At 36.8% G+C, this 14,057-nt stretch overlaps 2 protein-coding genes across 2 annotated transcripts; both read right to left on the bottom strand.

Moving 5' to 3' along the window:
* Nucleotides 1-5,390: 5,390 nt before the first annotated feature.
* Nucleotides 5,391-6,383, bottom strand: LOC121989934 (protein PROTON GRADIENT REGULATION 5, chloroplastic-like). The gene is made up of 2 exons (XM_042544235.1): nt 5,934-6,383; nt 5,391-5,699 (listed from the first exon to the last, which is right to left on the bottom strand). Exons 1-2 carry the CDS (start codon nt 6,198-6,200, stop codon nt 5,595-5,597), a joined length of 372 nt encoding a protein of 123 aa, XP_042400169.1. The 5' UTR covers nt 6,201-6,383; the 3' UTR covers nt 5,391-5,594.
* Nucleotides 6,384-6,498: 115 nt separating this feature from the next.
* Nucleotides 6,499-13,603, bottom strand: LOC121991954. The gene is made up of 23 exons (XM_042546039.1): nt 13,180-13,603; nt 13,000-13,105; nt 12,808-12,909; nt 12,608-12,667; nt 12,456-12,534; nt 12,160-12,307; nt 11,338-11,461; nt 11,016-11,196; nt 10,739-10,767; nt 10,485-10,633; nt 9,927-10,029; nt 9,737-9,832; nt 9,606-9,646; nt 9,360-9,483; nt 9,164-9,226; nt 8,993-9,052; nt 8,754-8,915; nt 8,119-8,192; nt 7,961-8,054; nt 7,577-7,713; nt 7,419-7,499; nt 6,785-6,890; nt 6,499-6,690 (listed from the first exon to the last, which is right to left on the bottom strand). The coding sequence occupies exons 1-23, from the start codon at nt 13,581-13,583 to the stop codon at nt 6,616-6,618; spliced, it is 2,598 nt and encodes an 865-aa protein (XP_042401973.1). The 5' UTR covers nt 13,584-13,603; the 3' UTR covers nt 6,499-6,615.
* Between the last annotated feature and the right edge of the window lie 454 nt (nt 13,604-14,057).

Here is a 14,057-nt window from a genome sequence, read left to right as displayed (position 1 = left end):
TATGTTCTTGTAGGAGAAACATTTATTGAGAAAATTACTGGCCTACAAAATGTGACACAGTTCATTTTCCTTTTCAATATACAACGCAACATCAAAATCTATGCCAATTTTATCAAAAGAAAATTTTGGCATGGTTAAAATAGAAGACTACTTCAATTGCTTCTACTACAACTCTTCCACCGTCCATGGGATCAATAGAAGAAGCAAATTTAATCAATATGATGGAAATATAATCTCTGAAGAAAGACATGACAGCCGCTCACTTATGACGTAAGCCATGAAGTCAGCAGTACTTATACAGAAGCAGTGGCCTCATCAATTTTCTGACATATGTGCTGACCTCATACAACATTCACTTATTTGCCATGTAGCTCTTCTAGTTCCTTCTCTTTTCTCTATAAATAGAGACCTTCTCTTCATGCAATAAGCATAGAAGCAGTTGTAAGCATCAAGTGTGCCTAAGCTTGTAATCCCTTTCTCCCGCTCTTTGTAGTAGCAATTTTTCTTGTAAGTATTTAAGTTACTCTGTTGTAATAAGAATTGTTCATATTATCAATCATCTCGTTATGGCTGAGTAAATCTCTTTCTAAACCTTATGGTTTTTATTTTACTGTTCTTAACAATAGTCCTCAGTCCTTATCAGATGCTTTCATCTGTAACTAGCTAAGAGAGAAGACAGAACTATATTTCTTGATTCTATAAATCCTGTGCTGGCTAAGTAAGGCAAGATAACTGGTATGCTAAGTAAGACCTGAAGTGTCGGGGTAAGAAATCAAGAATTATACAATAGTTCTAGAGGCTCTCTACTAGGTGAGGCTCTCTGGTGAGTTATAGAACAATAAAACAATTACCTAAGGGTTAGATCTTTCAAACAGCTAAGAAAACCATCTACACACTAGTAAAAAAAAAAGCCAAGTATCCAAAGCCAATTAAAATAGTTGAATCTAATTATGGTATCAGAGCCAAGTTCTTGTTAGACCTATATGTGTTCACCCTCTACTCCCTTTAAGCAACTTGACTATTTAGATCTTGCATTACAACCCAGAAATATAATAACTTTAGATCATAATAAACATACTTATTACGTTAGAAGTAAACAACTTAGACATCTTTTACATTCTGAACAACCACACTTAAATACTTTAACTAATCTACTCTATGGCGTAATCTTTCGTTAGTAAAAGAGCACGATCAGGAGAAATAAGAAAATTGAGACCAAGGATCAGAGGAATGGACTTATGAGGCATAGGCCTCGTCCATAGTTGAGATAAAGTTAAAGGAGGACTAAAAATACCATAGTTTATAAAGAAACGAAGATGGAGATTTTTAACAAATTTGTTACAACTTAATTGTTGACCATCAAACTATGTATTAAGGAGAGGAGTATTCGTCGTTTTAATAAGAGAAGGGGGCAGAAAGGAAAAAAGTAAAGCTTCATCAATAGTAGAGGTAGTGGCTCCACTATCTAAGAAAGCATGAAGAGTAAGTTCATGACCTTGAATATTCAAGGTACATTGTACACGAATATCTAATGTAATCCCAGTATTACAAATACTAGGTGTTTGAATATAAACAAATTCAGGGTTTGGAAGAGATTGCTCAATTAGGGGACTCTTAGCTTTATCTAAATAAGGATCTTGCAAATAGGATGATGGACTAGGTTCGTCAGGTGGATAACAACCTTCCTTTAGAAGGACAAGTTCTATTTCTAATAGATTAAGACGAGTTTCTAAAATAGAAACTCTGGAATCTAATAGAGTATTACGTGTACTCTTTCGAACAGGTTGTGTTTGAGGAACAGTGATTTGGAAGAGAGTGTTCAGACATAAATTGCAACATTGTTTACGACAAAGTTTACAAGTCCCTCGTTGAGATAAAGAAGGATAATATCTATTGGTTAGTCCTAGGAAAACGTACCGGTTCCACTGTACAAAAATTTTTGTACAAGTATCGAACATTTTCTTAAATAACCTATTGTGTTCTTTAGAAGTTAAATTAGGAATCGCAGACGGAACTTAACATCATTGATTCCAAATTTAACTTATCTGTTCTTAATGGTTTAGATTTGAATCGCAAACGGAACTTAACACTATTGATTCAAATCCACCTATGTTATTAATTCCATTAAATATTAATTTCCAAAATTGGCTTCCAGGACTGTATGGCGAGGCACATGACCTTCTTGGATATGGGAGCAACCACCACCGCCTAGACAAAGCCTTTTAAGGAAAGCTAATATTTAATTTCCTTAAATAACTCTAGGTTAACCAAAAAGAACAATCGAATCACGAATTCGAAAAAGAAGAAAACACAAACTCGAAAAACTAATTCAAAAAACTAGATCTAATGCCTCTTGTGTTTGGAATTCTTACAAAAAGAAATAACTAACATGATGCGGAAAACAAATGCTAATTATACTTTCTCTTTGTAAACTAATGACCTCGAGATCTTCTGCCGTATTCCTCGCCTCGCCTTGGACGTCGTGTGGGCGACGATCCTCCAAGATGAACACCACCCAAAAGCTTTCTTCTTCCTCTAAAATCCGGCCACCACCACCACCACCACCAAGGAGAAGAGAGCAAAGGGAAAGGAGAAGGAGAAGGGGTCGACCACACCAAGATCTCCAAGCAAGAGAATAAGAGTTGTCTCATGAAGCCTCCTCACCCCTTCTTTTATAATACTTGCCCAAGGCAAATAAGGGAAGAATTTTTACAAAAATTAAAATCTTCCTCTAGTTTTTCCTTTTCCCTTTAAATTTCCCTTTTCTTTCCTCTTGATTGAATCAATCACCAAATCAATTTGGATGATGATTTATTTTATTTTCTTTTTGGCCGACCACCTTGCTTGGGCACCAAGCAAGGGTGGCCGACCCCCATAAGAGGAAAGGAATATTATTTTTTTTATAAAATTTTACAAGAAGAAAAACTCTTATAAAATTTTACAAGCTCTCTTTCCTAAAGTAGTAGTTAAAAAAAGGAAAGTTCTAAAAATTAAAACCATGTTTTAAAATTTAAAACTTCTCTTATAAAATTTCATTTTTTAACATGGTGATAGAAAATTTAAATTTTAAAACTTCTCTTCCTTTTTTTTCTAAACCATGAGGATGGTTAAAAAAGGAAAGTTTTAAAAATCTTTTAAACTTTCTTTTAAAACATGTAACCTAATTCAAATAAGGAAAGTTTTTGAAATTAAAATCTCTCTTTTAAAACTTATAGTTTTCTACAAAGGGAAGATTTTAAAAATTCAAAACAACCCTCCTTGTTTAATTAATGTGGTCGGCCCCTACTAGTTTGTTCACCAAACAATAGGGCCGACCCCATTGGAAGAGGATGTGGTCGGCCCTTGCTTGGTCACCAAGCATTGGACCGGCCTCCTTCTTGGACACCAAGATGAGCTTATATTTGGATGGACTTGAGACTATAATGAGGCTACGACAGGGACCTAGAGGAGAAATTGGTTTTGGCCTTCCGATGAGCTTGAGTATTCCGTGTTCGCCCCGAACACACAACTCAAGTTCATCGATAATAACTCATTCCACTAGAGAGTTATTATCGCACTACCGCACCAATCCCAAATTACATTATGAGCTTCTTCTTATCATGAGTGTGTTAGTCTCACTGTGTTTAAGATAATAAATGTCCACTAATTAAGTAAGTTACTGACAACTCACTTAATTAATATCTAGCACCAAGAGTAGTACCACTCAACTTCATTGTCATGTTGGAGTAAGTCCACCTGCAGGGTTTAACATGTCAATCCTTATGAGCTCCTCTTGGGGACATTCTCAACCTAGATAACTTGGACACAGATTCCTTCTATAATCAACAACACACACTATAAATAATATTATTTCTCAACTTATCGGGCTTATTGACTTATCGAGTTAAATCTCACCCATTGATAAGTCAAAGAAATAAATACTAAATATATGTGTTCGTTATTATATTAGGATTAAGAGCACACACTTCCATAATAACTAAGGTCTAGTTCTTTTATAAAGTCAGTACAAAAAGAACTTACCTAAAATGGTCCTACTCAATACACTTGGAGTGTATCAATGTAATTTATTAGTTAAGATAAACTAATACTTAATTACTCTACGACTACTTCAACGGTTTGTTCCTTTCCATCTTAGTCGCGAACAACTATTTATAATTTATAAAGAACCGACAACATGATCTTCTGTGTGTGACACCACACACCATGTTGTCTACTATATAAATTAATTGAACAAATTACATTTAACAAATAAATGTAGATATTGACCACTGTGATTCTTTATTTTTAAATAAATATTTATACAAAAGCTAGGCTTTTAGTATACACTCTAACAATATCCATAAGCAAAGCAGGGGATATGATCAGAGCCCTCTTTTAGCTGCCACTCATGAATGCAAGTTCGTTGATTAGATCAAAGATTAGTCAAATTTTGTGGAATAAAGTGATGATATATAGAAGTGCTTTGAGGGAGAAGAGATTATCTCTTTTCTTTTGCCTTTGAAGTATTTCAAGAGATTGGTAATTAAGTGGTTTAAGTGGAACTGAAAGTAGATCAGTATCTTGTTGTTGCTTAGAAGAAGTAACTGTCATCAAATAAGTTTTATCTTCTTGAAAGGACTCTGTAAGTGAAGTGCTGGGCTTATGGTAAAATTGGAGCTCAATTTATCTCTTAATAGGTCATAGGCTTCATTAATTGAATAAAAACCTTTATAAGAAGGTTTATCTTCTTCTGGAAGTAGAGCTTTAACTTCTTCCCAAGTGGAGTAAAGACCGGCATATGATCCAGAGGAAATGGCATAACAAGATAACTTCTTTCCAAGTGGTCTCTGAAGTGTTGTCATGAAGTAATTAAATAAAGCATTGATAATAGCAATTTTCTAACTAGCTGTTCTTGGGGAAATGGGAATGTTCCAGATATTATCAATTAAGCATTGCTGAACGTTATCAAGTTGGGCTCTAACTGGGAAATCAAAAATATCTCCTTTTCTTGAGTATTGTGGAAGTTCTTGATTGTCAAATTTCATGATCTTTTGATACCCATAAGTTCGTACTCATTTTAGGAAATCCATTTACTGAAAAGAAAATTAAATAAGTAATCTAGATAAAGTGTCAGCAAGTGAATTAGTATGCACACAAACCTCTAGTTCAAAAATGCAGACACTCTTGGACAAGTATCCAAAAGCATTCAGGTGTCTGATATGGATTTTCTGCTTCAAGTTTTCACAGCCCCGAGATCATTCAGCTCAGCAGTCTGATTAGAGATACTTTATTTCACAATATGTAGATCCTCCATCACCAGAACTAAACAAACCTATGGCTGTGAAAATAGAATCACTCCCAAACGAACCAACATAGTAGGGTTAAGTAATAGATAATCAAATTTCTGTAGCTAGTAGTCGAGAAGGAATTGAACCTTCCTGTTGCTAGAATATTTCGCGACCAGAGACAAAGTTTCATCTTTGATGGACGACTCATCCAATCCGAATATTATACATGGCCCTATATATTTAAACGAAAACTTTTGCAACAAAAGTTAATTTCATACGACTTCAATTACATGCATCTCCTGATCTTGAGATCGATGTTGTGCGATATCATGCCAGAAATCCAAGCTTTTCTCCATTCTTTTTGGCCAACCTGATCAATCCTTGCCTCTGTTTATTGTCCGCCCCTACGGTCTTGCAGAACTCATTGATCACCTGATCATAAAAGTTCATTCTTTTTAACACGCACACACAATTAATGTTGAAGCTATCTTATCTTATCTTTCTCTAATTCATTATTTAGCACTGCTAATTTGTTCTAATGCTTAAGTAATGTGTAGAGCAGTTATAAAGTATATATACAATTTACGTTTATAAAATCTAAACTAAATTTTGTAGATGGAGTTATTAATCTATAATAGTAAGAGTTAGCTATTAATTAATTGTGACCTGGGAGTGGAGAGCGATGGCCTTGCCCCGGAGCTGGTTGAACCGCTTGCGGCCGACGATGTTGCGCACCAACACCACTGCCGGAGCGAACAGCCCCTTCCCTTCGTTCACGTTCCCCATCCTCGGCCACGACCGCTGCGGCCTTGCCACCCGCACCGATGCCACCGACCGCGACAACTCGGCCATGCCGCATTCGCCGGTGGCCCAGCTGCCGCAGAAGGAGGAGCGCGGGAGGGAGCCGCACCCGGCCGTCAAAGTGGTGGCCATGGACGATCTAGGCAGTGCGAGCTCTCGCCGCCGGCGGCAGGCCGCTCGGTCAGTTAAGTTAATTAGCTGGTGAAGGGGGAGAGGAATGGGAGAGGCGCGGCGGAGTAGGAGGAAGTAGAATTAGAACGGTAAGGAGAGGAGCGAGAGCCACAGGAGCCAAATCCGAAGAGCAGGCGAGTTGATTGGCTGTGATGACTTGGCGTCAGCTCTTGGCTACAAGGCAACTTCAATGTAACACGATTTGGGCTTTCATTGGCCCAATTGAATGTATATCTATCTAGCTTTTGAAGATATGCAATTTCTGCTCATTTATTGAGGTAGCAAATAGATACAGCAAATACTAGATACGATAGCAAGTCTGTCGTCGTCAATCCAACCAATGCCATTCAAAAGTACATGCAACTACAATGCAAGCTCAAACATAATGGCGGTGGGGGAGCTTGAATGGGTCGCCAAAAGCTCCAACGTTGCCGGGACGAGAGAGCACAATCTGCATCATTCAAACATGAACAAGAATCAGTGATTTGTAACTTAAAGCGACTCTTTTTTAGTTTCCAAGCATTTGTATATATGATTTCAAATACCTGATAAAGTTCCAACGTGCACGATTGAAAACCAGCAGCACAGTAGATGAAATAGTACTCCCAGGTACGCACGAACTTCTCGTCGAATCCCAGAGCAATAATTTTGCTGAAAAACAGAGTGCCAGGAAAGTATCTATACTAAATGATATGCCGCGAAGATTAGATAGAAGAAAAAACTAGCCAGCTATCTGATGAATCCAGAACTTTGTCCTCTATATACTGTGTGTTTTCGGTCGATTGAATAGTTATGTTTAGTTTACTCTGGAGAACAGATGATAAATGGATGAAGGAAGATCAAGATTTTAGGCCAAAAAGTAACTGCAAATGATAATCTATCCTTCTTCGGTCATTTTCACCCCTTTAATGATCTATCCTCCCGAGTAAAGTGAGCATTAGTGCTTTTATTCATCCTTTGTTTAGGTTCATAAAGCAACTAATCCATCTCCATTTTGGCTTTGATGATAGAATCAGTTACAAGATTTTGCTCCTCACAAGATATGGTAGTACATTAGTGATTGTTAAAGTGTGTAGGTGGGGTACTTAACTTGAGATATTCTACTCTTGACCTCTTACTCTAATTCTCCCAGAATCATGAGTTGTAGTAAAGGTATTGTTAACACTGATAAACACTTACTCCTTATTTGCAAGTAAATTGTTCCTCCAGCTTGCGAGTGTTTGATAGTACTGGTTGCCAATGTTCTCAACATGTTCGATGCTACAAGATGAAGACACATGAAAACCCAAAGGGATACTGAAATCGCTACACATAAATCCATTTGTGAAACTTGTTACCAGAATTTAGATGAAGCCATCATAGATGTTGTTATTCTGTTCAAACTAGGAACACATAGTCCAGGAAACACGTACTCCTTGAGGAACTCAGAGCTTCTCCTGTATTCATCGTAGCGTTGATCTGGAATACTGCTGAACTGCAGTGCGATCGTAATCAAACACATTAGATCAAAAATGAGTTGATCTATTTTATATGATTAGCTCGATAAAAATTATTATTGTTGATCTATTTTTTATATGATGAGCTTGATAAACTAGATCAAAAATGTCTAACAATGAGGATAACTAAACAGTTCAATGATCATACTTTGTATCGAATGCATAAGATCAAACATATAACTAAGGCAGTCATGATAAATTAAAAATAATAGCCATTCAGTGAACCTGGAGCACAAATATGCCATCTTCAGCCAGAACTGAATTGCAGCAGCTGAAAAATTCATCCATGAATTCGTGACCTATTGCTTCAACCATCTCACTGTAACTAGTATTAGTAGGAGTCATACGATATGTCAAAATAGTAAGTTCTGAGTGATCAGTACCAAGAGATGATACGGTCGTATTTATGATTTTTTGGCAGATGACGATAATCCATCAGCATGAAATTAATGCGACCCTGAAAGTAGGCCACTGCTTTTGTAAAGAATATGTATTAATTCTAAGGAATCTATATGCTATAAAGTTCTAACAAAGACCGGAATCATGATTGTTTGCCTAAAAGAACATTTTCTATAATCTTCACATAGATCCTGTAGAGAAAGTCTTCATCACAAATGAATTAGCAAGTTAAAATAATCTGTTGATGTGTAAAAATGAGTTAGCTGTATTAAAGCAAACACCCATTAGTTCCATAAGATAGCAGTAGAGACCACCTCTTATGCCATGAATACTTTTCGGTTTATACTTTGGGACTATTGTCTACTTTGGTTTTTGTCTTCCTTAATTACATTTACACCTAGTGTTCATTTGAGAAGCTTTACTATAAAAATCATATCATCCTGGACTAGTAACTGAACAAAGCATACACTAGTACAAGTTGATGCTGTGAACCATTTACCATCTTATTGGCTGCCTTTGTAAACCTTAGCTTATCTCATCTCCCAAGTAGAATGCCATGATACCCCCAATACGAATCTTGTGTCAAATATTTACAAGTGCCAAGATGAAGAATACAAACCTCGAGTCCTTCGTCTTTAGCTCTTTTCTTTGCAAACTCCAGTTGCTTAACAGATAAGGTGATGCCTGTGTATCTGCAGCCAGTTTGCTTAACAACCTCGATTGCAAGACCTCCCCAACCACAACCAATCTCCAAAACCTCATGTATTCCATCAATTTGAGCCTTGATGTTAAAGTAGAGCAATAAGAATTGAGCTAACAATGAAATGAGACACCAAAGTGCTCTAACAACATGCTCACCTTTTTAATTAAAAGAGAGATTTTGTGAAGCTGTGCTGTTTTCAGGTCCTCATTCAGTGTCTGAAAAATTGTTTGGGAGGGAATCTTAGAATCTAATAAATGAACCGCAAGTTGTATATAATGTTAGAAAGAATAATGCAAAGTAAACCAAGCAAAATAGAAGTTCTGAACCTTGAAAATGGCACAGGAGTAGCTCATTGTCTCATCCAAAATCAGAGAAAAGAAATCATTACTCTGTCATGAGATGAAGTTAATTACCAGATTAAACCAAAAAAGAGATTCCACTTAGTATAGATTTTCATTCAATTATTAGACTTACAATAATGAAAAAGTTTACAAGGAGTTTGCATAGCAGCTGAAGTCTAACCAGATCATAATGATTGGAGATGTTCTGAATTGCTTGTTTTATAGTGTTTTGTCTCCACATATGCTTAAAAAAGTATCTTGCTGATGCAAATCCTGCTGTTGCAAACATTGGTGTCCACCAACCTCTGGTTATTTTGTTAGAAAATTTTTAGCAGTAGAAACAAGTTTCATATTTGTGCATAGTATCAGTAATGCATTCAGCAAAACAAAAAAAAAAATCAATGAAAGGAGACACCTAAAAAAATACCTTCCAAAAAAGTTCCTCAGTTCCCTGTTAGCAATAAGAATCTACCAAAAAAAAAAAGAAGAAAAACATTAATTAAAATTGCAAGTTGAGTGACAGAAACTGGCATCTAATCTTTCAGCTTGCGCACTTACCAAAAGAAGATCCAGAAGACCTTTTTCTTTATCAACAAATGAAAAGTACCCATTTATATATGCATCTGCAAGACCTAAATCAGCTTCAGTGGCAATCTGTCAAGATAGAAATGATGGGTAAGTTTTTGGCCTGGTGCACTTGTACTTGGTATTCAAACTAGGACTTTTCATAAAAGGCAAACAAATGGACCTTCCAATAGAACAAAGGATTATGAACTCTAAGAATAGCCTTTTTCGTGTTTTGCTTTCTCGTTCCCTTGAACTCGTATATATTGCCACCTTCTTCTAGCAATCTGAAATTATGATGTAGCATGGATTCAAAGGAATGTTGCATGTGAAGCCTAAAATTGCTGAGATATTGGACAAGTTAAATAGTTTCTAGAGAGCCTATGCATGACAGATATCCATCTCAATTGCTTGCTCTCAGGTTATATTAAACCATGTATTAGTTAATTGCAGAAAAAGTGATGTTCTAACTTATAAGTATTGGTAATTGTGTGATTTATACCCTTTCTTTTAAATCAGTATCTATAATGTACTCCACATTGTTACCATTGTACTATGATCACAACTTACAGTCTTGGTCTTTTGTTAATTTAACTATATTGACTTTATTGGTGGCATTCAAAACCGTGTGTTTATTTCCCAAGAAATGCAAGATTATTCTTTCTTCACTTATTAAAAAAAAAAAGACAAAATGATCTTTTCCATGGTGAATCTAAATATGCAAGCAAATCAACACACTTACGTTAAGGAACCAGTTGAGATATAACTCTCAAGAAATCTAATCACAAAATATCTTGCTCCACGTTCCATTAATGATGGTACCATATGTATTGGGTTTCTCAATAGAATAGAATCTTTTCCAAGCACATTGTTGGCAGCAATAATGCCTGCCTGTAAAAGAATTGCGATTTGCAAACATCAAGCATTTCATATCGTTTCTGTTTAATGATTATAAAGCATTCTGTGTTTAAATCCAAATGCAAGTAGTTCTATCACCTTCAGTCCATCCTCATGGGAGCCATAACCTGTGAATCACCATCCAAATAATTGAGAATTTCAATTTCAATTTCAATTTCTATTTGAAGTTTGATTCGATTCGAAATTTAGCCCTTTCAGTTAAATTTTTCTCAACTTGGCTTTGTCAATTCATGTTTTTTGGTTTCAGTTAGCTCTTTTCGCGCAACACTCGCTAAAAGGTTGGAATGAAATGGTACCAGAAGAAGACTCTCAATTTGACACCTAACTCTTGATTGCTACAACTTCCACAGCTTACCTTGGTACGCTCCAGAAAACCATATTGCTCTTTTTCCCTGTATGTCTTCTAGCTCTAAGGCAGCTTTTGAGGCAGCAACAGATGGAAAAGAATGGCTGGTGCACCATTTAAGTAAGGTGTGTTTTGGAACACGTGGAGGGTTCAGAGTTACAAGAAACGGTAGCTTGGTCGAACCTAGATTCTGCAGACATATTTGCACCATAAGCTTTTTCACTGACAGTTAGTAATCTTTCTAGAGATATTCTTCCTAACAAACCAAATTCAAAGAATGCATGATGTTAAACTAATGATATGTGCTTAAAAACTAAAAGGCACAGCAAACCTGCAACACATTTAGCCAATATGTGACACACACTCTATCGTCTGTTGCCGCAAGATAATTACAAGCACTCCATGCTGCTGGATTTTTAGGCATCAAACTTTTGTCATGATGAAGATAAATATCACTGTACACAGAAACACACTATACTGTTGGTGAGGAATGAGAAAATATGAAGTAATAATATTTTAAGGACATGTATGTGTGAGCTTTCCTCAAGTTTAATATTTGAATTGAATTTGATAACATTATTATCCAACAAGACTATATTCATGAAAAACTAAAGAAAAGGTTGTTTCATGTTCAAGAAGCTTCACTCTCCAGCTCAATATAGACCTCATTTTCTTACAACTTAGTGGTAAATTAAATATCTAATTCAGCTGCAATTTCTATATCAAATGAACAAGAAGTATTATGCAGAGATAAGCCTGATTTAATGACTCTTGAGCATATAATCAGATGTGACATCTATGAATTGGTTAGATGCATTTAAATGATAACCCAAGTAATCAAAAGTCATAACTGAAATCATAGTTAAAACTAATAACTATAGCTATATGTACTAATCTCTTAAACTAAGAGGTAGAGTTTAATATTCTCTTTCTCACTTGTTACGCCCAACATTGATTCTAATATCATGTTAAAGTCATCGTCGAAGTCCAATCCTACCCAAAATGCCAAGGCACTCCAATCAGCGACATGTTGGTATTTAAATACGATTAATAAGTCTCACTAAACAATACAAGACTTGAAGGTGGAGCTTCATGTCTCCATCTTACTTCCTACTCTGTTTAGCATGTCTGTTATTCAACAACAGCAACATACCTATGTACATATTGGAAGGCACCAAGTATCCTTGCCTCCTCAAAGGTTGCTTGTTCTCCTAAAAGCTTCAAAGCATCCGGGGCATGGGCGCTAATTATGCACTGATCATACATCTCTTTCGAGCAATCTGCTCCTACCACACAGCATCCTGCCAAAAAGCCCTATCATTGTATTTAACCAAAGATGATCATAAAAAAAATCTTGATCTGTGAGTTTATCAAAATAAATTTGATCAAGAGGATCCAATTGATACCTCTGGTCAATGATCAACAATCATATACAAGAAATCACTTTACCTCCGTCAGTACTAAAAACTGATTGCACAGCATATCCTGTTCTAATTGTGCATGATCTTCTCTCCAGTTCTTCTCTTACCTGCTTATAATAAGCATCGAGTTAAAAATATAGCTCTGACCAAATTTATAGATACACAAGTTTACAAGGTTACCCTGCCAATATAGCTCTGTGAACGTGACTTGACAGTATGCCACTGTGGGCCACCAGAGAGCTGACATGTGGTATGGAGTAAAAAGTGCTAACTTAATAATACTAAAGAGGCTTGTAGAGCACTAGTTAGAATGAATAACAAGATGGATGATCACAACCAAAGTAGAAATAACAGCAAAGTTAAGGCAGAAGAATATTAACCTGAAGAAGGTGACTATTACGGAAAAAGGAAAGGACATAATAAGCTGGGAAATGCAGTACTGCATTGGGAGGGCATGACCAGAAAGTGGCACAAATTGGAATCTGTGAACTCGCAAAATTGTTTGTACAAACCAAACATCAGTTACTACAATAACATCGAAAAAGAATATAGATTCTAGTGATTAATCTCACAAGATGACCCTTCTGGAACAACTCAGAATAGCCATGAGATTTGATGAAGTGCTCCAGCGTCTCATTGCGATCTACATCTGGATCGCCTTCCAGCTTCTCGAGGTACCTTTCAGAATTAATGGTTGGTTTTCTCCAAACATATCGAGAGCAATATTAAGGGTCCAGCGAAATTAAGCTTACTTGAGGACATCTCCCTTGAATTTGACAAGTTCTTGAATCATTCGCCAAAAGTATGGATTGAGTAGATTGGCCTTTTGCGAAAATAAGCTAGAGAAGCCATTGCGGCTTCCCCATTCATAACCTTTGCCGTCATCCAAGCTTACAGCAAACGACATGTCTGAAACCTCCGTCTCCACGCCAAGGCTCTCGAACAACTCCATCATATTGGGATACGTCACTCGATTGAAGACCATGAAGCCGAGGTCAAGGAGAATGCCATCGAAAGAGACCGTCTTAGCATGGCCGCCCAAGTAGCCTTCCTTCTCGTAGACCACTACCTCTGCACCGGCCTTGGCCAATGTGTAGGCCGCAGCCAGCCCAGTGATCCCCGCGCCCACCACCGCTACCCGCATAGCGACCGGCATGCTGCCGCCGATCGACGTGAGAGCCCCCGGCCGATTGGAGTGAGTGGAGAAGGGAGCGGGAGGAGATGGTTAAATAATGGATCATTGGGCTGAGGAGTGAATAAAATACGAGCTCGTTTTTGATTTTCCATGTTTCTTTTTCCTTCATTGAGTTCGTGTTTCATTTATTGTCCATTGATTTTGTTAATATTTATAGCACGTAAAAATATATAATGCATCCTCGCGTTTCATTCGTTCTTCATTATTATTTTTTTTATTAATTGTCAACGAAACAATCACTTCTTGAGCTGTTTATGTGGGTCTACCTTAGTAGCAGCTGATTACATTGGATGAGTGTTTATGTAAATAATATAGCTAATCCTGTCCAAATTGGAAAGTCGGGATGAGATGATCATTGATGGAATGAATACTTCAATCATGGAAAATAAAATTAAACTAGGGCAGGGGTCGTTAGTGTTGACCCTTCGACACTCA

This window comes from Zingiber officinale, chromosome 6B (assembly GCF_018446385.1).
Source record: "Zingiber officinale cultivar Zhangliang chromosome 6B, Zo_v1.1, whole genome shotgun sequence".
In the NCBI taxonomy this organism is placed as follows: domain Eukaryota; kingdom Viridiplantae; phylum Streptophyta; class Magnoliopsida; order Zingiberales; family Zingiberaceae; genus Zingiber; species Zingiber officinale.
This window is presented reverse-complemented; position numbering and strand designations above follow the sequence as displayed.